The 27,135-nt window shown below is 39.2% G+C and overlaps 1 protein-coding gene across 2 annotated transcripts in view; it reads right to left on the minus strand.

Annotated features, from left to right (window-relative positions):
* znf385b (zinc finger protein 385B) overlaps window positions 1–27,135 on the minus strand; it is a 67,352-nt gene that overhangs the window by 27,713 nt on the left and 12,504 nt on the right. For both annotated transcript variants that reach the window (XM_011489282.4, XM_078939684.1), the window contains exons 2-4: window positions 9,847–9,978; window positions 9,627–9,770; window positions 9,342–9,473 (exon numbers count right to left, since the gene is read on the minus strand). In XM_011489282.4, the coding sequence (XP_011487584.1) occupies window positions 9,342–9,473; window positions 9,627–9,770; window positions 9,847–9,976 (406 nt within the window). In that variant the 5' untranslated portion in view covers window positions 9,977–9,978. The remainder of the gene's footprint in view (window positions 1–9,341; window positions 9,474–9,626; window positions 9,771–9,846; window positions 9,979–27,135) is intronic.

The raw sequence follows: 27,135 nt of genomic DNA on the forward strand, positions 1-27,135 counted from the left end.
ACTTTTAAAATGTTGGTTTGATTATAAAAAGTTCAGCTAATTTAATGCAGCCCACATGAACAGCACATAAGGGTGCAATGCTGAAAGGGGCTAGCAAATTAAAACAAAATGAGACAGAACAGAGCAACTTACTGTTTTATAAACGGGGTTGATGAGCAACAGCGTGTGCTTCATCACAGCCATCATGCTACCCATTATAAAAAGAATGTCAGGGAGCCAGACCGCTGAGAAGAAGACGCAACAAAGAAATCCCAGCTTCTGTGTATCCTTAACATCCAGTACAGTCGTATCCAAGGCTCCACCCAAACATTTGCGGCAAAGACCCTCCTCTGTGTGAGCTGAGGCAGTTTCAGGTCAAGAACACGTGAGCAGAGCCCTGTAGGTGGCCAGAGGCTCAGGTAGGGACGGCTGTTGAAAGGTTTTGTAGGAGCATTTATTCTGCTTTCTGACTATAGCCTCTCCAAGAGAACCAATTATAAGCACAGTTTTTGTTTCGATGTCCATTTAATCCTGACAAGATAAAAGGTTTAACATGCAAATACTAGGTACTTTAACGAGCGAGGTTTTCACAGCAGAAGAGGAGCAACAGATAAGATTAACAGAAAAGTCAAATCATTTGGAATTAAATTGTTTTTAAACCCTATACAGTTATCCAATATCATTTTGTATGAGTAAGGACAGTATCATTTATGATACGTTGGGTTGACTTGTAAAGTTTTTGCTCACAAAAATGCTAGTTTAAGATGCAAAAACATTAACATGAGTGTTCAGGAAAAGAAAACCTTCTGTTTGAAAATTTAACTTGGTGTGATTGTATTATTAAGAATGAACTATCAACAACTTTTGCATTCTTTCAATACAGAAAGTAGTCATTTAAAAAAATGAAAAACAGTAGACGAGTTATTCTCATCATAAAATTTAGAAAATTAGCTAAACTTTTTCCCGCCAATAGCGCTCTTGAGGTTTCGTTGGAGTGGCCATTTTGAAATGAGCAGGAAAACCCACCTAGTGGAATGACAATGAACTACAGGGTAGAAAACATGAAGCAAGTTATATCCAATGGGTTTTAAGGAACGTTTGGCATCATGCTAATGAGATAGAGGTCTCAGAAATGTGTGTAACAAATATGATTCGAACAGTTATATAGTGTTAAAGTACTTCTCTAAATATTATTACATGGCGTATTTTTCAGACTATAAGTCCTTTCTGAGTATAAGTCGCACCCCTGGCCAAACTCTGCATAAAACGCAATTTATACTCTCAAAAATATGGTAATCTGTTCAAAGAAGAAGAACATTTTTTTAATCTCAAATTCAGCTTTTGCATCACTTTTATGGTTTTGACGATTAACAGAGACTATGTACAGTAAGAATACAGCACGTTTTGGTGCTTAACCCTCCTCTGAGTCCACTTCACAACAGCAGTTTTAACAATGGGTGGTCTCACATTTTGAACTTGACAACAGTATACAAGCTCAGTTCATGGTTCACATCAAGGTCATGGCCCTGAGGCACAAATCCCCCAAGCAGCCTTCAAAACATTGCAGAAGTATGACACACAGCTGTGAACCTACAGGGCTTCAACATAAACACGAAGAAAAAGATGCAGAGAAAAACAAAAGTGTGAATCTGCTGAACTCAGGCATAAACAAACAGCAGAGAGGCTTCCTACCTCGGCTCAGGAAACTATTCCACATCATGGACAGGAGCACGGCTACCTCACCTCATCTGCCTCCCCCTCTCTCCTCTCCACTCTGACATCTGCTTCCCCAACAACTAAACCCACAGCGGAGAGGAGAAGCCAACGCAGACGGCGGAGGGTCACCGTCCGCCCGCCTGCCTGCGTGTGAGCGCGGAGAGGCGCATGTTTGAGAGGAGAGGGCGCCAGCAGTCAGCCGCGGCGAGGAGCAGCGTGAGAGTGAATCACAGAGGTGATGCTATTCAGGGGGAACAGTGACAGCAGCCCCCCCTCACCAGTCTCAAAGGAAATCCCTTTACTTTACCCCCCCCCCCCCTTCTCTGTCAGTGCAGAACGCTCTCGCTCTAAATCAGCGATGAAGCCAGCCTCCCTGCTCACACCTCGCTTTTTCATCCGCACGAGACTCTTGCTTTTTGAAACATTTACGATCAGTTTTCACAAAGGTTTGTACGCTGAAAGAATATTTCATAGTCCTTTCGGCAGCCTGCGACCATCTGCGATGATAAATAACCCAGTCCGCTGGAAGGCTGCTTACATGTGGGAGCAGCTGAGGAAGCTCTCCAAAGCCCAAGTAATCCCTGAAATAAGACTCCAGTCAACTTGAATAGAAGATATTTAGAATGCGTCGAAAAGAGCCAGATGAGCGAAATGGGGAGGAGAGTTATTTCTTCCCTGCATCCTCAGAGATGCTGGAATGCTGGAAAATGACAGGAACAAGTGACGACTCAGCAGAAACATTGGGAATAAATAACTAAGATATCAAGACATGGCTGATTTATTTTACTACTGAACACACAAGCTGTAAAAATTTGACTTCATAAGGAAAATGTTTAAAGACCTACTCCTGTGAAAATCCAGTTGTTTGTGTTTTTAACATGTTAGAAAGGCAATTTTCTGATAATGGAGGAAATCAATCAAGACAATTAGGTTGAGAATTGTATTTCTGAGTATTTTCTTTAATAAAATCGTTGTGAATCAGGAGCAGACGACAAACAAACTTCTTAATTTGAGCTTTTTTTCTAAACAATTCTTAAACCAACCTTAGTGAACAGCTAAAACTAATGCTTTACCACAGAAAACATAAACCTAAACAGCATTTACCTGTTGCCTACCTGTTAGTCTATAAAAGTCAAACTACAACCTCCGTTCTCTGCTCACCTCCATTGACTAAACATAACTAGCTATAAATCTTGAGATCCTCATGTTGACACATTCATTGGTTGAGTAATGTAGGATGTGGGCCGAGCAGGTTCAGCATTAATAATTCAAATGAAGTCATTCTGTATAGTTTGGTAACCCTACCATCACCACCACCTCTGAGCCTGCTGTCATCACTTTATCACACCTCCAGTATGATAGTCCTACACTGCTGAATAAATAAGACAAAGCTCAGACATCAACAGCCCTGAGCCTCCACATGACAAACATACACTGCTGCATCGCTGCAGTGTCTTTCTGAATGACAACAAGTTGGCCTTTATTAGCCCAAGAGGGATACATAAAACAGTTTTATCTTTACACACACACAGTTCTTTAGAAAGGAAAAGATGCGTTTTTAATGAGAACTACTCATCTATTTGATCTGAGCTGATGAGGCAGAAAGACAGAGTGGAAGGGAAAAAAAGTAGAAAAGAAGTTATGAGTCTCATGTGAGCAAATCTTTTCATTTACAGACCATAAGGATCATGGGAATTCACTTAATTCATTAGTGAGGACCAGAGTCTGCTTCTCAAGCTGGAAGATAATGAACACTTCCCCCTAGTGGTAATTGAAGGGAAACCCAAAACCTAAAACAGGGAGATGGAAATCACTACAAATGCAACTGTGTGTTTCTAACTTTTTGTATTTAAATATATTTCCGTTATAGTAGCTATAATTCGATTTTAATTTTTTTCAGTACATTGCCAAATGTGTTTTTGACAGTCATGTCAAGAATCTGTCATCGAAAGACATTTTATAAACGTTTGAAAGATTTTGTTATTTAGATGCTTCCCACATTATTACTAAAAGATTTACACTACACATCATGAATACAGGAAAAATATAGGATGTGATCCAGATGAAAATGCACCAGCTGGTTCCCCTTTATAAGAAAGAGAATAATTTTGAATTAGAGGTCGGTGCCTGTTCCTGGGAGAAAACCCCCTGACAACTCCTGTCAGCAACAACAAGCCCAAGACACACTGATGTCTCCTCTGAGCCAGAAATCATTTAGGATGGACTAGATGGAAGAGAAAAATGGATGTGGCCTCAAAAAAAAAGCATTAAAGCAAGATCCTGCCACCAGGGCAATTTTAATATGTTTCATAATAAAGCCTAACCTAATCCTGCACATGATTCAATGGTATCTACCGTCTGTCCTGCAGGAGGGATAATATGCAAGAAGGTTAAAATACCGTAAGCATTACCATCTATTCAAAGGGAGACTATTTAAAAACACATGTTTGTGCTATCTAGGTAAAATCATTTACAATTAGATCAAACTTGCCAGTAAACATTTTAGGTTTTGCTCATGTTTTCTTATATATACATACATGCACAGTGTTTTCACCCCACCGTCGCCTGACAGTACCCACGTTTGGCTCTGGCAGCCCAGTGACCCCGAAAGAGATCCAGCGGATTAAGATAATGGATGGATGGATGGATGGATGGATGGATGGATGGATGGATGGATGGATGGATGGATGGATGGATGGATGGATGGATGGATGGATGGATGGATGGATGGATATTAGTAGTTTGTATTTATGTCATTCACAGTCCATAAGCTTGGATTTGTCGTCAGTGACCTGGTGCAGTACCTGGCTGTAATTCCACTATATGTGCAACTACAATGATCAGTTTAAGATAATTATTGTCTACCAATCCCTGTTTGTAGTAAGTCGGCCAGTTGTTATGATAAGAACATTTTATTGAAGTGGCCATTGTGCCATATTTTAAATCTTAATAATCACTCTTTAATGGAATTCCAAGGTCCAAAATATATTAGTGTATAGTCACTTTAGATTATTATTTTTTTTAGTTTTTTTTCAGTAGAAATTTATTAGAACACAATGAACTTTATGTTCAATGTATTTTGATTTCTAGTGCTAGACAAGGACACCCAGTGGTCATCATTTTGAGAAGAATTTTTAATGTTTTACCACATATTTTTAGGCAGAAAACTGACAGGTTTATTCAGAAATAAACAAATGATAATGTAATGACTTGTCATTTCCAGGACATCAACTTGTGCTCGCTGTCAGAGCCGGTAGCTTCTCTGATACACACACAAGGTGTCCTTTGGTGTCAGCGTTGACCTGTGGCGATATTTGACCGTGGAAGTGGGCTTTTTTTTATTAACAGGAGTGGAGCATTATGGAATTTTCATCCAGTTGTTAGTAAGTGTGGGGAATCAATTCTAATTTTACTTTGCTGTCTAAGACTCAGCTATTTAAGTCTGTGATTCAGCTATCTTTGCTTTTTTTTACTTTATGTTGTGACTTGGGAAACAAAAGTTAGCTAAAATACATGTGAAATGGTTTCATAATCAATAACCGATGTACTCATTATTGATGTATTAAAAACTGAAACCGCCAAACAAAGGGCCCTTTCCTGTGGCTTCCCTTAAGAACACAAAGACTCGACTTTTTAAAGGACTGTGCAACAATAACATTTAAAACGGACTCCTTTGAAAACATAATAAGCCTTAAACGGTCCAAAAATACCTTCATCTACTAAAGCAAATGAAACTTTTCACAGGAAAAATTAAGCAACATAAAAACAGAAATTTTTACCAATCTATATATATATGGCAGTTACTTTTATTTATTTATTTTGCTAAAAAGAAGCTTTAAATCACGTAAGTGTTGCTAAGATTTGTAAACAATTGTTGCCAATAAAATAATTATGTGTTATTTTCAGTATCACAACATGGATTGTGTTGACTGTATGTATTCAACCAATGGTAGAAAATGGACTGTCCTATACACAGGAGAGGATTTTTCCTCATGTTTCCTAAACTAAATTATAAAATAAATACATTTTTGCAGGAATTTATGCGGGATGAAGAAATTGGTCTTATCTAAAACGCAATTAAATCGCAAACCAGAACACACAGGCAGATATTTGAATTCTTTGGTTTTGAATACCGTTAGTGAGCTTAAGTATGACTAAATGTGTCTGTTAGCAGTGATGTAATCCAATCTGACTGCTGATTGGCTGCTCGCTTAGGTCACCGTCACACAAACCCTTTCTTTTACTCCTTCTGGCCCGGAGGAGTTCTGAGTTTAGGCCCAACGGCTCTCCATGGCAGAGTGGACATGATGTAATGGGCAAAGAAAGCGGCAAAGAGGATGGTGCTCAGGTCATTTGTGTGTGCATATGTGTGTGTGTGTGAGCGCATGTGTCAAGCAAAGAGATTTAATCTTTAATCAGTGCTATTGTAGCTCTTGCACACTGATATGGAGATACAGTATGTAATTACAGCTGTTGCTGCTCCCCACACTCAATGAAACAGGTGTTTGTGTGTCACAGAGACTGTCTCCGTTTCCTCCGTCTCATCTGTCAGGATGATGTTCAGAGAGACGGACAAGGTTTTTGTGCCATTTGTTTTTGCTTTCTACAGCTTCTAAGGAAAGGATTTCCAGACTAAACACATCTTTTTGTTGTATATGACCAATAAATCATTTTAGATTGAAGCGGAGAATGTCATTTTTATGAGACGACGGGTAAACATGGAGAGAAATGTGAGCACGGTTTTGGATCAGCGCCTTGTCCCAGATTAATGACCTGCTGCTGCCTGCTCCACTTTAACTCCTCTACATCTCACAGCACGGTCTCACTCTGTTGACCGGCAGATTGATTCAAAGGAATTAGGTCTGAATTACTGATGATGCTCTGACACCATTCCAGCTGCATCTGTCTGGAGGACTGAGGAGGGTGGGAAACTGCAAAGCATTTTAATTTGAAAAGTAAAGACTCTAACCATACTGTACCTTCTATCCCAGGACCAGAATGAGACATGATGTTAGGGAGGAAATGAGACCTCTAGGTTCAACTGCACCAAATCTTCAATATTTTTGTAATGTAATAGATATATATACATACTTCTACAATTTCTAACAGGATATTGGCGGCAAAAAACCTGTGAAAGGACTTTCCAACTCCTAAGCTACAAACTATTCCTACTTCAGTTATTACTGAATTTACTGACTATTTTAACTATTCCCTCCCCAAATATAAATTTTGCAGCATACGGTGTTTCTTTTTTAAATATGATGACTATAAACCAAATGAAGCATAAAACAGTTACAGCCCTTAAAATCCCACTGCTACCAGCTATTTTAAAAGCCTTGTCAGTGGTTTTTTATGATTATCATCATGAAGTTTTTAGCCAAAATTTTAAAAAAACTGTATCGTTTTCTAGGAAACATAGTTTCTACAGAACGGCAGCAGTTGATTAGAAATTCCCCTCTGAGTTGTGAGAGGGACTACCAGTCAGTTTAAAATCCTCCTGCTAACCTATAAGGCCTTTCAAAGGTATGACCCCATCCTATTTCAAAGACCTCATAGTGCCTTACCAACCAAACAGGCTTGTGGTTCCCAGAATTTCTAGAAGTATAGTTGGAGGTAAAGCCTTTAGCCACCAAGCCCCTGTCTCATGAGAGACACTACCAGGTGTCTACCTGTCTTATGGAATAAGCTGTGAGCTCATGTAAGAGAGGCCGACAGTTTCTACATTCAAAGTTAGGCTTTAAACATTCCTCTTTGGACAGGCATATTGCCAGGCTAACTAGGAATCAGAGAATGTTTAACTTATTGCTCCCACTACCTCACCCACTGTAATGAAGTTTGGGGGAATAAGTACAATTTTCATGACATCCATTATACAAATTTCTCTACAGAGGGAAGATTGCTTCATAAACTGGGCCGGGTGACCCATTTCCTCTGCTTAAATTTATACTTTATTGTATTAATAGTGAAATCCTAAAGATGGAGATTTTTTATTATTGTTATTATTATTACCGTCCACTATTAGTACAATAGTGCATGCAACTTACTACTAACAAGTTTGAATTAAATTTAAGAACAATAACAATTAGTTGTTAGTAGGCTGCTAGAAGTCAGAAGCTGGGGAAAGTATGGTGCACTGGGGTTCTGTCCTCTATTCTAATCTACTTGTCCTCTCCAGGAGTGATTCCTGATTCCATTCGGCTCGTCTGTGCTCCTGTACCTGACCATGAACATCATATCTGGCTCGTCTCTGCTTGTGCTTCTACACTTTGCCATGGACCTCGCGCCCCCAGCCGTCCCCCAATTTCATCTGGACGAAGCCCATCTGTTGGACTATTCAAACATGTAGTTGTAGAGTTAGATGAGCTATTCTAAGAGTTCTGGTATATTGCCTGTCCGTCCTGGGGGAGGATCCCTTTTTCATATGGACACCCCTGAGGTATTTTTTTTTCCGGATTTTTTTTTAATGAGTTTTTCTTAACTGAGAAGGAGGTTTTAAGGGCAGAGATGCCCATTTTAGCTTTGTCTGTTTAGTCTAGTTTAGCCATTACCTATTAAATTCTACGACTTCATGTGTTTATGATTTCATGTTCATTATATAATTACCGGTATGAAACCTATTGAGACAACTATTGTTGTAATATTGGGCTATATAAATCAAAAAAATAAAAAAAATTAAAACTGCATTTTTTATCTGCTCCAGATTCAATGGTTGGAATAAAGAAATACTCAGAAATGCAATTTTAACCCTAATTTTCTCTTTATATATCCTCCATCATCTTAAAAATGCCACAAGAACAGGCTAAAAACTCCACCAAAAAAATTTTTTCATCATAGTTGGTCTTTAAGGTTTTCAATATGGATCGATTTTACTATGAATTTTAAAAAAAACTATAAACAGAAGTATTTTCATTCTTAGTTGCACAAAAGGTGCAAACACAAGTAGATCAGAGTTGATAAAAGGTCTAAAAATAGCAAAGCTTTGGTTGGACAAGAAAAAAATATTAAATTAGAAACAGTTTTAGGCATTTACTGAAGCTGGTTTGGAAAAATACAAATCATTAAAAAACACGACAGATGTTCACGCATTCAGTGCAAAAATCTGCAACACGGGATCTAGATTTTAAAGATGAGGAGAACTCAGCTGGTGGTGTTGAAAAAGGTTAGCAATAATTGTGCAACAAAAGACATCCTTGGGCAGCCGATTGTGAGAATAACCTAGCTCACGACACTCGTGATTGACAGATGTTGAGGTGGAGCTAGCACACAGATGCTGAGCGTAAAGCTGCAATGATGATCTGAGTGAAAGCAGAGTCGGTTTCTCTGTATAAACCTCTCAAACATGCACACATGCGCACACGCACACACATGCGTGCACACACAATTCCACTCTCCGACCTCTCCCATGGGGCAGCAGCTGTCGGTGGTGTATGAGCCAAAGTCACTCTCACTTAACAGAGGGATTCTGCTTATCTCATAATATCCCTCTGTTACCATGGCAACGTGGATGTCATTGAGTGATGGCGGCTGCATTGACCGCTTGGAGTCACGGTGCATTTAAGTGCAAATATTAGCAGAAAAATGTGAGGTGGGCCAAAAAAAACCCATGTCATCTGTAAATAGTTGTGACTTAGAGGTTGTGGTCCTACCCGCAGCCGCACTGGAGGGGACGCTGAGGCCAGGGCTCAGGAGGCCGGGAGATGGGCCAGGAGTTGGACTGAGTCCTGCAGGCTTGGAGCTGACCCCTGTGGCCTGAGGAAGGGTTCTGGACTGAGCCACAGCTGGTATGAGAGACAAGTAGAGTCAATACACGCAAGAAGCCAACAGCAAAATCATGCTGGTTAATGTCATTATGACTTCTACTGATGCTAATGGGGACTGTCACATCCATCCATGGGAATGGAAGTTTGCATCAGACCATTGCAGCAACGCACCTGCCGTCTGTTGTCCTGTCTCTCCAGCTTGCAGCTGTCTTACTCTCCTGAGGTGAGACCTGCCATTATAATGCAGCTGGGCCTGAGAAGCTGAGGTCAGCTGCAGGTTACACACCTCACAAAGGGAGTACGCCCCACCCTGACCTAGAAAAATTCCACGGATCAATTCAACAAAGGCAAGAGATTTAGCCCGAAACTGATCCTGAAGTGTGTCAGTTACCTGGGGAAGAAGTCTTTTGGACGGAAAGCGCGTGAGCTCGGCTTGTGTTCAATATTTCTTGACACATTCCTCCAAAGGCAAGGATCTGCCCACTCTCCAGGAGCTGAGAGGGGCCAAGAGGAGTCTTCATCACTGAGAAAAACAGGAGAAATGGGTTTTATATGAGCCTTAGATTCTTCAGTAAGCTATTTGACAAATGCTCCATAAGATGTGTCCTTCATTACTATATTTTTTAAAATGTGTAATTACGTGTGACATGTCATAACATTTTTAAATAATTCAAATTTAGTCATTTTATTTGGTCTACAATAAAAAATAAAAATCTTTGCTTTAATCTCAAGTACATTTAGGCAAAAATCTCAGTAAAATCCTGACCAAAAATACAGTCATGTGAAAATATCCTATTTGTCAAACGAATACTTTTTCCGGTGTGAAGGTTACATCAAACAATTAAGTGACCCCAAAGGAGACCCTGACTCAGACGACTCACTGGACAGACAGAGAGCCAGATGGAAATAAAGCCCGCATCAAGGGATAGTGATGAAGCAATGAGTAACAGGAGAGAGGAAGGATGACATATGCATGAGTGTCTGTGTCCGACACTCTGTGTGAGTCCATGTGGGTGCGTGTGCACGTAGGTCAGTGCATGAGTGTGTCCTCTGTTGTTTGTCATATGCCGAATCACATCACCACTAACAGGTCAAATACATTCAGGTTTTCTCCTCATTCAGTTAGGTTTCACGTCACAATGCACAAGAATGCTGTTCTTTTCCATTCACTTCAGGGTTTTTGAATGAATCAGAATTTTTTCTGAAGCCTTTATCACATAACAAAAGTTTTCTTTTCCCACTTTAAATTTTAAGAATCTGTGTTACATAAGGCAGGCACAGGGTTGACTTTTCTCAATTTATTCTAAAACTATCAATTCTGGAACAGAGTTTTCTTTTTTGAGGTTTTACAGCACATAAAAAGTTGCAATGAAAAAAAACTTTTACTCTGGGCTGTTTGGTCCATTCAAGTTTGTTTCCTCGTGTATAAAAAAGTACTAGTTAGTGTGAAAGCTCACCTGAACTCTGGTGTAAAATAAACTAGTGAACCCAAGAAAGACCCTGAAAGAGGTTGGAAGTAAACTCTGGTCTAGTTCACTACAGTGTGAATGCAAGGCAATGTATTTTCTGACTGAATCTGACTCACTGTCAGTTATTACAATACACAAACAGCAGGAATCATACAGGAGCATGCCCTAGAGCAGTGTTTTTCAACCTTTTTTGAGCCACGGCACACTTTAACCTTGACAAAAATCCCGCGGCACACCAGCATCCCAAAAAAAAAAAAAAAAAAAAAGCAGAAACTCAGTCTGTTTTGATCTACAGCCCCCCCCCGCAATCTGACGTGCATTTTTGTGATAATTGTGGCAGAAAAAGTAGGAAGTTGCAGATGTTTTTCTAAAAGATGTAATAAAAGTTAAGTTACATACAAACTGTATGTTCGTTGTTTTTTCAAGACGTGTAAGAAGGACGACTCATTGTACGCTGTCCCTTTAAGCCAATGCATCATGGGAGATGTAGTGTGAAAACTGCGAGAAAACGGCAGAAAGACTCGCGTCTCTGAGCTTCATGGTTTTGTTCACTTGTTCCACGGTCTGATACCGGATTCTGTGGAAAGCTACACCGCTAAAGACGAGCTTTAGCTGGTGTTTTTGTTGGAACTGAGTGAGTTATGAGCTAAATTGGAACAAGGAAGTGGAGACTTTAACCACTTCTGATTGGTCAGACTGATGACATGTGATTAAGCCTTCAAGAATGATTGGTGGAGTCGTGGAGACAGTAAAAGCTGCGGGACTTTTCTTTACACAGTTATAGCTGCAGCTAAATCGCGGTACCGTCATTCTTATCAAAATGTCTTTAATAGAATCAAATAAACACAAAGAAAAAAGTATTTTATGATCGTTTATATTCCTAACTACTCAGTGTTTTATCAGGACCTGTTTGGATGAACAAAGAGCTGATTTCCTGGAGATGGGAAATGTTTTTAGATCAGTTAATGAGGGCAATTTTCCACGGCACACTTGACCATCTCCCACGGCACACTAGTGTGCCGCGGCACACTGGTTGAAAAACACTGCCCTAGAGAATGATATAACCCTTTTATTAAGTATTCATAAGGTACTTCTGAAGCATTCCAGCTTTTATTAGCTCTAAAGAATTAATCAGTGGCTTTGTAAATATTGTAACTGTAAAAGAGGAAGGCTACTTTCACAAAATGTTTCACAGAAAGGTTGATAAGGTTAATTTTCTAATTGTAACAGTTATGCCGGTATGTTTGTGCAAATATACCTCTAACCGGACTCCTATATCAAATTGTTTTAAACTTTTCAAAAATGCTTTCCTGATGATTTGTATACTTTTTTCCTCTCTATTATATTTTTCCACATTCTGTGCTCCAGGCAACTATTCACCTGCACACACACACACCCCCCCTTTCTTGTTGTTAGACTTCACCGCTGGCAGAACATCTTATACTGTGAACTGCAGCTGTCTGCAAAAGTCTCCACAGTGCATGTAAGGAAAAAAAACCATTACAATAGACTGTTAAATGGGGTGTAAAATGCAGACTAGGGGGAAACGGTAAAGCTTTACGGTTTAAATGTGGGATAGAAAACCAGTTGAAATCACAAAATCTCATTTAGTTTGGTCTTGGAGGATATTCAGTTACACTCAGAATAAGACCTTTATCTACTTTGGAGTATTATAGCCAATTTGTTTCTTTAAACGAGATGGCCACAGTGATGAATTAGCTGTAAATGCACACACACATAAACATACAGACGCACTGACACACCTGCAGACACACAAACCCATGCAGAGCCAGATGATGCTCACTACAGCTTTTGCAAGGTAAAGGATTAAATATATCTGCTCCACAGAGCTGGGAATTACACACACATTTAAAACACACAGGTAAACTCAGACACACACACTTGCTTAAATACACAGCTGTGCACAAACACAAGGATGCAGCGAATGAAAAATGGGTGTTCGAGACTAAAATTAAATGAATATGTGAGCATTTTTATCTCTGTTACTCTCCCTGTGTGAGTGTGTGTGTGTGTGTGGGTGTGTGTGTGTGCGTGTGTGGGTGTGCGTGGGTGTGTGTGTGTGTAAATATAATCCACACTGCTGAACAGGCAGTCAATAATCACCCCGGCCAGCTGTGGGTTCTAATCCAACACATACGTATACACAAGCAGTCAAAAAATATTGTCATTCCTGACGGAACAGAAAAAGCTCAGAAATCTCTGCAATCAGTGTTGAACCATGACTTGAAGACTTCAAAGAAACATCTGAGGTGGTTTCAGCCTCATCTTCACGTCTTTTATGTGCTGAAATGGGGTTCATCATTCCTGTCAAGGAGTTGATCTCCTACCTCGCTTTGATGACTAAACCCCAAGCAACAGAGTGGTCATGGATATTTTTAAATCCTTAATCTACTTTTGTAAACATCTGGATCACCTCCACACAACGCAGGTTTATGCAGACTTCTTTCTGTGTGAAGCAGCTCGAGAAGTAGTTAGAATAAGACTTTTGCCTGTGATGGCGTTTCGAATCATTCTGGGTTTGGTAGCTTAGCTTATTTCTTTTTCTATTGGTTGATTATGTTAAATAAGAATTTGGTTTAGTTTCATTTTTCGGGTGTTTCATCCATGCTTTTCCTGTTTTATTTTGTAGAGACACTTCTTTTGATCTGCACTTATTTTAGATAACTCTGCATGTGCTATGTTGATTTCCAAAATAGAGTTATGTCTAATTTTATATAATAATTAAGTGATTCCTCTTGTCATGTGATTTATTGACACTTAAGGATTATTAATTCTGTCTGATAGAATTTATGAACGGAATAATGATAAATCATGTAATGGAAATGGTTACGGTACATCAGGGGTGGGATTATATGAGTTCACTTCCTTCAACTCCCTTTCAACCAATCTTTGATTTAATGTCTAACTGTCCTAAGTTTGATATGTCTTTGTATGAATGTTTAACTGGTGATTGTATTGTTTCGTGCATTGTTTTTGCTTTGATTGCTTGAAATAAGCCATTTCAAATCAAATCAAAGGTATCAAATCCTGGCATTAATTTGACTCAGATTGGCTGATTTATGATTAATATATGAATTACTAGTTAATGCAAAACAAATCTTGGTTAGTTATCAAAAAAGAGAGTGTCACATAACTTCACATAATTAAACTTAAGGAAAAACCTACTACCAAAGCAGATTAGTAATTTTTTTTAACCACACAAGAACTTAGAAAGTATTAAAGTAGAAAAAAATTTAATTATTTTAATTTATGAGTTTTTATTGCTGCATATTGAAATTGATTTTAATCAATGGAAACACATTTAATCCTTCCGTACTACTTCATCTGCCATGTGTTCACTTCTATTTGTTAGCCGTGCTTGACCATCTGGGTTCTGCTGTCAACTCTACAGCTGCTCATGGTTTAGAATTATTATGCTAACAACAGGAAATCCTGTTTTTGTATCCGCTGGAAAACATTCTACTCTTGCATGTGTTTCTGTCAATATGAGTACCACATCCCCATTTTGTTGTTTTGTATTCCAGGATGCCCAACCACTATTACATGATATACAACACAACTTTGAGAGCATTGAGTAAAAAAAAAAACTCCTAATCATTATATTTTTTTCTTAATAGATTAAAATACCGTACTCAGTAATAACTCTCTCCCCTCAGCAGTAACTTCTTGGATTACAATATTCACAATACATTAGGGAGATTGTTGTTCACATCAGTGTTTTTCCTATTTTGTCTGAATTTTAATGAAATATGTCAAAGTTCCCTTTGATACTAATAATGAATGGTAAGAAACATCCTTTTCATTAGCTAAGACAATAATAAAGATAAATCCAAGTAAAAATATTGACCATGTCAGTAGCAAGTATTTCCATCATTGTCAGCAATGACAGCTTGTTCTGTAGCAACTAATTTCACTCTTTTGAAGTGCTACATGCTATGGAGTCCCAAACTGTTCATAATTAAATAAATAAATATGACCTTGTGCAATCACATCATCAACTAATAAATCTCTCATAAATATATAAAAAGATTATGAAATTGTGAAAAACCTGTGCACAGATTTTAAATTAGCCATCATATTGTTAAATATATTTCATTTTGCTTTAAAAACCTCTTCATTATTTTAAAACAGCATTTTAAGATATTCCTTTTAGTCATGTTGAATATTATTATAATTCTATGGGGGTTTTTTTCTCAAAAACTCGGATTTCAAAATCAAAATTTTCCAAAGTACCTTTGTTTTAATTTCACATTGCTGTTTTTCAGAATGACTTATTTATTTCATAATGAGCATTTTCAGCAGAATGAGTCTGTCTGTCAATCAAACCAGACAAGGCGCAGACACTTTTGTAATTGGCTACACGAAAGCACCAGCACCCTAACTACATCGATCGAAGTCACTTCAGTGAACGCGCAATGCACACCTGTCAACACTAGGTGGGAGTGTGCACCTCAACACATCCACAGTTTTGCAAGAAACTGGGCGGTTTTGGTTCTATATTTACGGGTATGAATGGCTTTGGGCGGGTAGGCATAATTTGCCAGGTTTTAGGGTCAGTCTGACGGTTTTTATTTTCTCATGAACATATAGTAGTGGTCCAAGTTAGGCTGGGTGGCTGTTGGATTTCCACTAAGCTTCTATGTACTGGAGCTCCGTTAACGCACCAGGCCGCGTGTGGGCGGAGCTACAAGCTAATTTTTTTAATCTGGTCGCTACATGGAGCGGTGTCCATGTTTATGTCATTTACATTTGCATTGAAGACATGGAGAATGTTGAGAGATCAGGTGTGTTTATTTGGAAGAGTTCTACATGGCAATCCTGTTTCCATGTTAGAGTTCATGAGATCATCCCAGCTTCAGCTCCATTGATGACAGCCGCTTCAGCGGTTTTTCCATCCCTGACTGAGTTTCAAACCATGCTGTCCCGGGTTAACCGGAGAGGGTAAAATAAAACCAGAGGACCAGATTTATAATTATTGTCTCCATGAAAATCAAAAATATCATAAGGTCATCAGGAGGCCCGAGCAGAATGGTTCCGATTTCCGCAGCGGGCCTCTTTCCTGCCGCCAGCTCGCATTCCGGGAGCCGCCACAGTGATCGCGTGTAAGGTGAACAGATGTGACGACAGACTGGATCTATGAGCATAGACAGCAGAGCTGTGTTAGCTACAGAGCAGAGAGGAGCTCCGAGAGAATAACGTGGAGGATTTATTGGTTGATTATGTGATTGCACAAGGTCATATTTATTTATTTATTTAATTATGAGCAGTTTGGGACTCCATAACATGCAGTTCTGCCAGGTCACTATATGATGGGGTTCAATCCTTCAGCTGGTCCCAGACATGCTTTATGGGCTCTAGGTCAGGGGTCATTGCTGGCCAAATCATACGAGGCACTCTGACCTCCTGATGTCCAGCTGTGATAATTCTGGTACTGGTGGATTTGGGGGATGATGATGGGTTCTATGATGTCACTGAGGTAGGAACCTGAAGTAACTGGGTCATCTACAATAACCAAATGGGTTTTGTTCTGACTGGCGATGCCTGTCCAGAATGTTGCTTCTCTTCCACCAAGCCAACCCTGGGGACCATGTTGACTTCAGGGTATCGCTCACCTCGCCTTCTCCAGCAACGCTCAAGACCATCATTTCTGTGCAAGGTGACCCGACACTCACCAGTGAGCAGGACGGTTTACATTCCTGCAATGTCCAGGTCACATGGTCTTCTGTCAACTGCAAAAATTCACAACGGTGTCTTGGTGTCAGAGGAGTCGCCTGCAACGGTCATCTGGTGTTAAAGTAAAAGCGGTGAAGTCGGTTGTGAATGGTTTGTCTAAAAACCCTTGTACCCCTCCCGTCTGGTAAACAGGCCTGCAGCTGTGTGGCATTTGCTAAACCATGTCTGAATGCAGAGGTCTTTCTGTCACTGGTGGGGCTTCAATCCTGGGTCTTTCACAAACTCTGCTAGTAGTTCTGTGTCTCGATGCAGGTCTCCTGACAAAACTTTGAGACACACCAAGTTCGCCTGCAACATCTGATCGCTGCTATTAACCCAAAGGCGCGCTATGGCAAGGTGGCACTGCTCGTTTATTAAGCGCCAGGATGTGTTCATGGCTGTTTGAATGTTGAACTTGGAATGACTTACTGGCAAAAATCAGCTTCTACCCACAGACTATTGAAATTGACCACACATTAAAAAGGTTTTTCCTTTTAGAATCTTTTGGTTTTACCCTAATAAATAAGGCACACAGTACAGAGTGAGACCGTTATGTGGAAAATACAACACGAGGTGTGTCCAATACAGTTGCCTGATAAAGTCTGAAGTGAACAAACACTGTAAATGACATCCACTGAGTTTTTTACAATATCCCAAAGTTATTATGAGCAGTGGAAGTCACAGTAGCAGACACCACGATCTGCTCAATCTGACCGTTCATGCTTTAATTTTCAGTTTTCTTCTCAGTCTCCCAGAAACTGAAAAATAAAAACACATCAAAAAGAAGGCGCACAATAAAAAAGATTTAATCAACGTTTATTGTGTGGAGAAAAAAAATGGAACAATTCCTGTTAGACAATGAGCATTTCAGGTCAAGAGGCAACATCCGCCTCAGTTATGCACCACCTCTAACATTTATTTGTAACGTAAAACCCTCCTACGTGCAAAATGTATGCCAACTATTCAAGATCAGTATGCTTTTATTTAGTGAACAAAAGTATGTTTTTCCCCCAAGTTTTAAAGCCTAACGATATTGTTAGCTGAAAAACACAAAGGGAAATGCTATGAGGCTTTCCTCGTCAAATCTTTCAGTTACTTTGCAAACAACAGACGAATAAGGGGCTCATCTGATTGGCCGAAAGCATCTACTCCTCCTAGTGTTAAAGATAAAGGGACAGTGGTCGCTGATGTACGACAGCATTTCTTGAAAGAGAACTGTTCAGCACACAAACACACACATAAACCTGAGGGGACAGCGGGACAAAGAAACTAATAGAAATGTGAAAAGACAGAGAGTGGTCTGAGAGTGGCTCTCCCACCCTGAGGCCAGGAGATGGTAATAACACGCGTGCACACACACGCTTAAACATCCCCATACACATACCAAATAGACCAGAAGCCAAGAGCAGTGAAGACGCTGGAACAAAGTGTAAGACCTAGTTTCAATGTTTGTCCCTAGTGGACTCAGATCTATAGAGACATCGGAAAAACAGAATATGACCTCCTACTATGGCACTTCCTTTTGTCTGTGATTTCACAGAGTCCAAAACGCTTTGCAGGGTCACATTTAACAAACTCTTTTATTTTTTCACATCAGAACCTTGACTAGACTAGCTCTGACCTGAAACTAATCTCTTTAGAATAAACTTATAGAAGTTTTTGAGAAAAGAAAATAGTAACACGTGGTTTATAATTCATGGCCTTTCAATGCTGGTCAAAAAACAAATAAGTTTTTGCTCAAAAATGTGTTTTGTTCAGCTGTGTTTACTGGAAATTCTGACCTAAGATGTATATTATTTTGAAACTGTAAGGGTGTATAAAATGAATGATATAAACAAAGACTGCAATATTTCTATAGATGACATGCTGACCTTCTGCTGTATTTTCCAACATTGAATCCATTAGTTGGTCTGATCAACATTCTTTGTATCTTTACAATTCTTTCATCCTAAAACCTTCTCGAGTGCAGGAAGATGAGCCAAATGAAGTCAACTCAACAGTTGACTGACAGTGTTTTTCATAAACACCCGAGACTCAAAACAGCAAAAAACCAACAGAATCAGCAACCCACTTTCATCAGAGCCTGTAGTGAATTGGAAGACCTGCAGGGGGTTCAAACCTTAAGTCTCTAAGGACAACACAAATTCATTTCATCTGTTCTTTTCCTCCTGAAAATGCTAAGAATAAAGTTGGAAAAAAAACAAGATGCACAACTTTTTTTGGTGCAAAATTACCCATTTGAGTCAGAAAACTAGTGTTTCACAATAACTTTTACTACACTGTCCATGACCTCTACACCTGAAAGTTGCAGAAAAAGAGTCATAGAGACAAAGTTTTTTTTGTCACCAAAGTGAAAGTTTAACATCAGACAGCTGGACAGACAGGTTTGCAGGAAGTCCAGACAGCAGTCTCTATTGACATGAAAACGAGTGTAGCAACAGCAGACATGCTTATTTACGCACAAAGAAGACCTTCATTTCTGAGAGCACTGACACAAAACTTAACTCAACCTCACTTTTTAAAGTTGAGTGGAATAGTTTGCCTTTTTTTAACCCCTAAAGGTCCCAAAAATATGAATATAAGAGGAAAGTGTCTTTAGTAAGCATTACACATGCAAACACATTCAAAAAGCAGCTATGAGACTGCTTATACTGTCTGTTGTGTACCTATGAGAGTGCATTCAATAAACAGTGATGAAAGTCAGGTAAGGAAAAAATCCCTGAACTTTTCTTTGAGCGATATGGCGGGCACAGAGCGAAATTTTGGAAAAATACGTGGTCTTAGATGCATTCTGGTGCATTCTGGCAGCTAGTTATTCACTTCTTTATCAAGAAACTAAGACTAATTGGAGCATCATGATTTGTCATTCAAACCCCTAGTTTGACTCTCCATTAAGGACTTGCTGGTCCCAAAAAAGAATTTGGAAAATTGCTCAAAGTAACACAATCCTACAATCTACGCTTTTCCTTAAAGCTGCAAAACATACAATTGCTAAAATATAGTAACATCAAAGCCCCAAATGGCAAAAAGAACACCAGTAACTATGATATTCTATGAAAATACCTCAGTTATTTATACATTATTTCTGCTTTAGAAATGACTGATGTACAACATCCACTTGCACTGTTTTCTCAAACTATAATTACATCAAAATATGGGATCTGCTTTAAACTATAATTCTATAACATAATACATCAATTCTTTAACACCAATACTAAGTAATCTGGGAAATATCAAAACAAACATACAAACTAAGCTAAACATTGTAAACATTATTTTTTAAGGGAGTGCGGGTCCAAACCATCAAATACTTGTAATTAATGTCAACTATACTGAAGTAAATCATGGTAATTAGGAAATACAAATAAATTAGATAAAGAAATGTATTCAAAATAAAAACTGAAACTCAAAACTAAAATTGAAATTATTTCAAAATGTGGTTTTGAGATTATTTTACACAAAAAAGTATTTGACCTACACTACCTTAAAAATCTTTTTTTTCCAGCCAAGACCACTTCAATTTGTTTTTTATCGTCTTCTCACAACTGAGGTCGTGACCACGCTCAATAATGACGATGCCTGCCATTATTTTAATACAAATTTGATCGCAAACTCTTCAGATGTGTTTGTGAAAGTTTAGCGTGGGTCCGCCAGTTTTGGTCTCTAGGGAAGCAAGTCACGCTGACCACGTGGTGCAGACAGAGCCAATCAGACCCGTCGACGCATCCGAAAGCAACTAAAACGTCCCGTCATTGGTCAATTAGGCCGGGAAGACGAGAGATGGCCACGACCATAGAGGAAGCGATCTGCGGAGAAATATAGAAAATAAAGCTAAAATTAGCTGATTTCAGACCATTTTTTAATCCGGAAAGCGATTTGTCCGTAGAGATCAGGTCTTTATTTCCCGGAAAGTACGTTCGGTTTGCTCAAAAACCCGGATTTCCGGGAATTCCCGGAAGACTTTCATCACTGAAGGTGATCTTCATTTTCTTTTTTTTACGTGTTTTTTTTAAGAACTACAAAGGCAAAAAACTATGAACTAACATATGATCATGAAAACTTTAAGATGACCTACAAGTAAAAGTTAAAAAAACAAAATATGGCCATAGACATGTCCATTTTGTTTACGTGTTCATCATGACATCAACAGTTTGTTCTTCCAGCTTTATCAACAAACTTTACAGGGCAAAACGTTGGGGAAGTATTATTTATATTATGAACTTAGTTTTCACGCATAGATGAAGTTAGCGCCCAGCTTGTCTGTAGTTGTTTGCTATTTTGCTTTTGTTTCTTTTTTTTATTAAATGCAATACACTTCCAAATATAAAATTTTTCCAAACTGCTGTGTAAGTGAAAGCTTTGGTTTATGTAGTTCATCAGTTAGTTAGTGAAGCTTTGGCGCAATTTCAAGGAAGATCTACTTCCAGGTAAGCTACACACAGCACAAGGAACTCGTTAGTCCTTTTCAAGTGATAAGTGCAGCCTGACAGTTAGGAAATTAGACAATCAGAGCATAGTTTGTGGGGACATCCTACGGACAACCTACAGGCACTTGTGCATCAGCTGAACCCCCCCCCCCCTCCCCCCCTGCATGCAGCATTTACACGCTGTCAGCAAGGGGGCAGTATGTGCACCTCACTAATGACAAGAGTGCAAGGGTGCATCACCCATACATCATAACTGGGTATGATTACGATAACCTTACAACGGGCACGACAATAGTACCTTCCATCTTCATGGTGTCCCTTTACGTAGCTACGCAAGCCTCAAGGGAACTGCAAACCACCCTTCAAGATGCAGCTGCTCCTGTCTTTGACCTTCTATGGACCCGGACAACCCAAAAACCTACAGCCACCATGCAGGCCAACTGCCCGGGTGCACATGACTAACGTACAGCTCATCTCTTTTGTCCTGAAACAGGTGAACCATAGCTTTGTGGTTTGTTTGTGTCCTTCCTCGTATCTTATTTCTCCAATTTACTAACCTGCTTGTTTGTCTTATTAGAAATGGTCTTGTAGTTTTCTTTGTTTGTTTTTTGTCTCGTTCTTCTCAGGCCCCAACAGCCCACAACAGATAGTCACTCTTTCTTTCTAAACTTACATTTACAGAGAGTTTTCCTCTCCACCGTGGCCTTTTGTTTGTGCAATGTGGAGATTACACCAAACATCTGTTGGTCATCTATATGTGCCAGCCATGCGTGTTCTATGCCAGTCTTTTTCCGGTTCAGGGTCACATGGTTGCTGGAGCCTGTCCAGCTACTGTTGGGCGACAGCTCCCAGTCTGTCACAGGGCATATTGTAAGGTCATTAGCATACAATTAAGATAATCTGGCCTCATTGGAATTATCTGGACTGAAATAGATTACAATGATCTGAAATATTTAGAATGAATTGGATTTTAACCATCAATTAAATTTTTTTCCCTTTCCTCTTAGTAACTTCAGATAACCTCTGTTATGATTTAGTCCCTAATAAATAAGCTGGATTTAAAATATAGACCCTTCCCTTCATAATTTTATTTACTCATTATATTTTATCTAAAAATTGGAAAACGTGAAAGACCATGCATAATTTGTTAAGGTATCACAACGCCCTGTGCTCTTTTCATTGAAGTAACTGCATTTGTGGGTTGTGTGTTCACAAACACAGTGCAGGGAAAAATATTTCTGGAAAAAAGGTAGCATTAACAAAGTTTTCTCACAGATAATAAAAAATGCATCATGTGGCTCAGAGTGGAGGAATCTACAAGGCACTTGTAGATTTGTAAAGTTTGTCTGTAAAAATTAAGGTAGAGCATACAAATATATGTTGAGAAATTGATGTTTTTCTTTTGCGTAATCTATTGAAAGTATGCCATCACAGACTGCTCTTTTTTTAATGGGGTCTTATCTTCGAGCGAAAGTCAGATGTGTCTTCTATAAAAAGAATAGAAGAAAGTTGTGCTGCTGATTCTAGGTCTCCTAAATTCCCATCCTTGGAATAAATTGTGCAGCTGAACAGGGTTAAGTTGAAATTAAATTCCAGCTTTAAATACTAAATATCCTAAATTTATTTTATTTCTGTGTAACATGGTCAAATGAATGCTGAAAACACCTGAAAGCAATACTGACTTCTTTCTTTTTATTAGGATTGAACATTTCTGCTTTTGTTTCCATTCAAACTGGTGCAATGTGGTAAGAAGACTACATCTACATAACTGTATATTTGTGTAAACATCACTTTTGCATGCAGGTCAATTCCTTAAAGGCTCTAAAAATGGCTAAAACTGGTTGGTTATCTACCATGTCTGCCTTTTTGGCTTGTGTTATCAGCTAAAATATCCACTAACACTATTCTGCAGCAAACTTATGAAATTTTTATGGAACTCACTTCATGCCTACTATTTACCCCTGGAAGATATGATAGCATGTGGAAGCTCACTGCTCTGAGTTAATTTGCTTAAATGTTGCTGCTTTGATGCATGTTTGCTATTCCTGGGTGTGTTTGTTTTCCCTCTCAAAATGTGGGGTTAAACACGGATCATGCTCTGGAGTAGAAATGTGACGGTGAGCGCGTATGTGTGTGTGCGTGAACTTAAGCCTCTCATGTGTGACATCATGTTTTATGGTTCAGGGATGAGAAGCACACACACAAAGCACAGACGGAGAGCAGGAGGCACGGTGGGTTTGTTCCATCCAGCCTCCAGATCAGGCCGCGGTGCGTTTAAATAGCTCCAGCACTTCATCAAGACTTCACTGCCTCAGCTCAAGGTGAACCTCTACTCTTAGAGAACACAGAAATCCAGGGCTGAACTCCCTCAAGGGCACCCCATGCTCAAGGACCACCTCCCACTCCACTCTGGCCCCACCACTCCTTCTCTGCAGAGGGAGCGGTGAAGCAAAAGTCCTCTAAATCACCGACATATTTATAGGATATTCTTAGTCACATTTAACTAAAAACACACACATATTATCTAGTAAAAATTACTTTAAACTTAATTTGTTTGTATTTCTAGTTTATAGCATGTTTAATTTGTACAATATTCTAAAGATCTGACAATCCTATTCTGTCTCACCACAGTTTTTTTTCCCTCTTAGTTAAGGTTTGGCGCAAGACCTACCTCACTCCCAGGTATGCTGGGTTGTAACGTCCCTCTACACTCCATTATTCATTATTAGGCCCTCACTCTGAACCACAGACTGACTGTATATGGGAACTACACCGAGCGCGTGTCCATAGAAAATTGCTTAGTTCCAGTTCCAAACAAATTAATTCAGTTTAGTTGACATTCAGTTGACATCACCATGTTGGAGACAGAAATTGCCAGTAAGCAGTAAGTGGTCCAAGTCGGTCCGAGTCATCCTTTCTATGGCAACCACTCTTGCCAATCAGGAGTGAGCTTGTTGGGAGTAGTACACTTGATAGCGGGCTACACGAAATCTGTCAAATAAATCTTTTCAACGTTCGACGTGAGACCTCCTACTTTTATAGAGGCATCTGATTGGTCAGTTTATATCTTGAATAATTTGCCCCACAGAAAAAAAAGCAGTATTATCAAGAACAGGTGAAAAATGTATCAGAGCAAGAATGGCTATTATGACAGATATTACGACTATGAAGTAATAGCTGTTTATTTCTCAATAGAAGTCTATGGGATTGTGGTTCTTCTTACTTCCTATTTGGAACATGAGTGGGGGGAGGCCACTCAGTCCAGTTCTCTTAAACAGTCAAAGCTCTGAACCAACTGCTAAATTGCTGGTATTTTCTTCTCGGCCTTTTACAATCATATTTTCGCTTTTAAATTCATGAATGGTTGTCTCTCTGCCATTTAGATGGTTTGAGGGCCCCTTTCTCCACCTGGAACAATGCTTTGGCATGGCTGCGCCATCTGCTTCTGGGCATCTGTGGTCCAAGTTTATCTCAAGCACACAAGACGTCACCAGACCAGAGCCTAACTGCCAAAAATTGAAGGATTTATTCATGCACATCTTTCTGTATCAAAAATGTATCTTTTCTTGAATTCCTAAGATCTCTACTTATTTAAGTTTGGGCTGTTTTTCTGGACACCAAAAGTCCTGAGTGTTGAGATCCTACTTTGTGTCAGTATGGTGTATTCCTTTATTTGATTGGTCAAAAACTTTTATTTTGAAAAATTGGTTCTACATGTTTGACACTCTGGTTGTAAAAGAAATCTGTTGTATTATACATTTTTTAAGTAAATCTTTGTTCATAGCTGGCGTGTATATTTTTTTATTCTAGTTGGTAGATGTTGTTCCTCCTCCATAGACTGTCAGACTTTGCCGCAAAACACACCACATATAATTCTTAAATGTTTAAAGACACAAACCCACACCCGCCTGCATGTAGGTTACCCAGCAGACTGTGCAGGATCTGTTGGGACATGATTGGTTGAGCTAAAAGGGGATTGTGGGATTGGGATTATAATCCACAGATAAGCATTGCGTTAGTGTCTGTGTGCGCGAGTTTGAGCTCCGTTGGTATAATCTGCGGTCTAATAATAGAGATTAACGTTCACGTCTTCAAAACATCTATAGTCTGACTTCACCCCACCTTGGTGAAAAGACCCTCTGAAATCCTCCGATCTCTGATTTTACCATGAGGGGGAGAATATCGCAGCACAAAGGATGCACATTGAAAGCATTTCCACTTGATTGACTTCTATTTCAGCCTTTTTGTGTCATTGAAGGTTTTGCACCTCCTGGCAGATTTTTGAAATCACAGTTTGTTTAGCAGACGAGGCAGAACTTTAATACTTTATGGTTCAGCTGCTTCTGGGTTTCATAATTTAGCTCATGCAGGTGAAGAAAGCATTTTTCCGGCAGCAGTTGGACTATTTTACAGCAGTCTGATAGGAGTTGAAACCAATCTTTTATGTATCTAAAGATTTTGGAAATGTGATATTGATCTATTGTAAAAGTGTTCCCCGTGGTCTTTCAGTTATGATTATGTTTTTTTTAGCCAAAGTCAAAAAACTCTTGTTTTCTAGGACATAGTTTCTGAGCAATAGTACAGTAAAAATTGGCCTCCGAGTTGTGGATGGGATCGTTGGCGCACAGCAACCCCGCCTCCCTTCCCCTTGCCGTTGCTAAGAGCTCTCTGTTTACGTGGTCTCCCGCTAGCTTACAGAACCTCGCACCCCCAACCTAACATAACCGGTGCAACACAACCGGCGAGCAACATAGGAGCTATCAAGTCATTTATTTTTGACCCAGATGTCAACATTTATAACTCTCTTCTTAGAATTGCAACCCGCTACAAAACATACAGTAGGTATTGATACTCCATCAGCTATCTGCACCTTACACACACCTGAGGATGTGTGCCCAAAGGGGGAAGAAGACCAGTTTTCAAACATTTGCTTGGCTGTTCATAACAATTTGAATAAAGAAATGCTCAAAAATACAATTTTGAGCTTAATTGTATTGACATATGTCCTCCATCAGAAAAACGACACAAAACGTGCTAGAAACAACAAAAACAATCATTTCATCTGAGTGATCTTTTAGGTACATCCATCAACAGCAAACACAAAGCGAAGAAAGATTATTTGGAGCCTGAACATAGCAACTCTATGTAACTGGGCTGGATCCAGATGTTTATGAAGGTCCATCACTATCAATAATTGACAAACAGAGAAGTGCTGCATATACATTTAAAAACTACGGTTCAGACCTGGGGCCTGTTTCAGAAAGGAGGTTAAGTGTAAACTCTGAGTGCATTAACCCTGAAATCAGGGAAACCCTGGGTTTTCCGTTTCAGAATGGGAGGTTTGTTAAACCAGAGAAAGCAGAGTAAGTCAAACCCGTTTCTGAAAGAGAGGTAACTTTTACTCGGAGTCCGTATCCATGGTTACTTATGCTGTGAACCTAACCTGGTCGGGAGCAGGTTTTATTCTCCAAACTCAAAGTTTCTGCCGGTTTCCTCCCCTTTTTAAAGACGAAGTGGTATTTTTCGCTTTAACCTTCATTGCCCACATTTCCGTCACACAGAGACGGTCTAAGTGACAAGAATGGCTTGTTCTTTTTTGGAGGACCCAATAGACGAAGAGGCTGCATTAATTCATAGAGAATTATATTTACCTCGTGAGAGGATTTTGAGAAGACTTGATTTTTTGTCATTTCCTCATACGTTTTTGTTTTGAGTTTTACCGTTTTTCGTTGCAGTCAATCACATATACAAAATGAAAACAACATTAGATATGTATTGCTATGTAGATGTTTCATATGTCAAATATTGTCAACAAAGCCTACATCCATGACATGCTCACATTTGACCTGATTGAATTATGTTTATACTTCATTTTTAGCTGCTGCCATGTTCTTTTAATTCCTGCAGGATTGCATCTACATGAAAATGAAACCAGGGACATTGAATTAGATTAATGTAACAATTACTTTCTGGAAACACAATTTGCTAGCACTGCTTACTTTCTTAATCCCATATAAACCTATACCACTTGATCAATACACGGGTAGTGTT

This window comes from Oryzias latipes, chromosome 21 (assembly GCF_053564925.1).
Source record: "Oryzias latipes strain Hd-rR chromosome 21, Olatipes_Hd-rR_3.1".
Taxonomy (NCBI): domain Eukaryota; kingdom Metazoa; phylum Chordata; class Actinopteri; order Beloniformes; family Adrianichthyidae; genus Oryzias; species Oryzias latipes.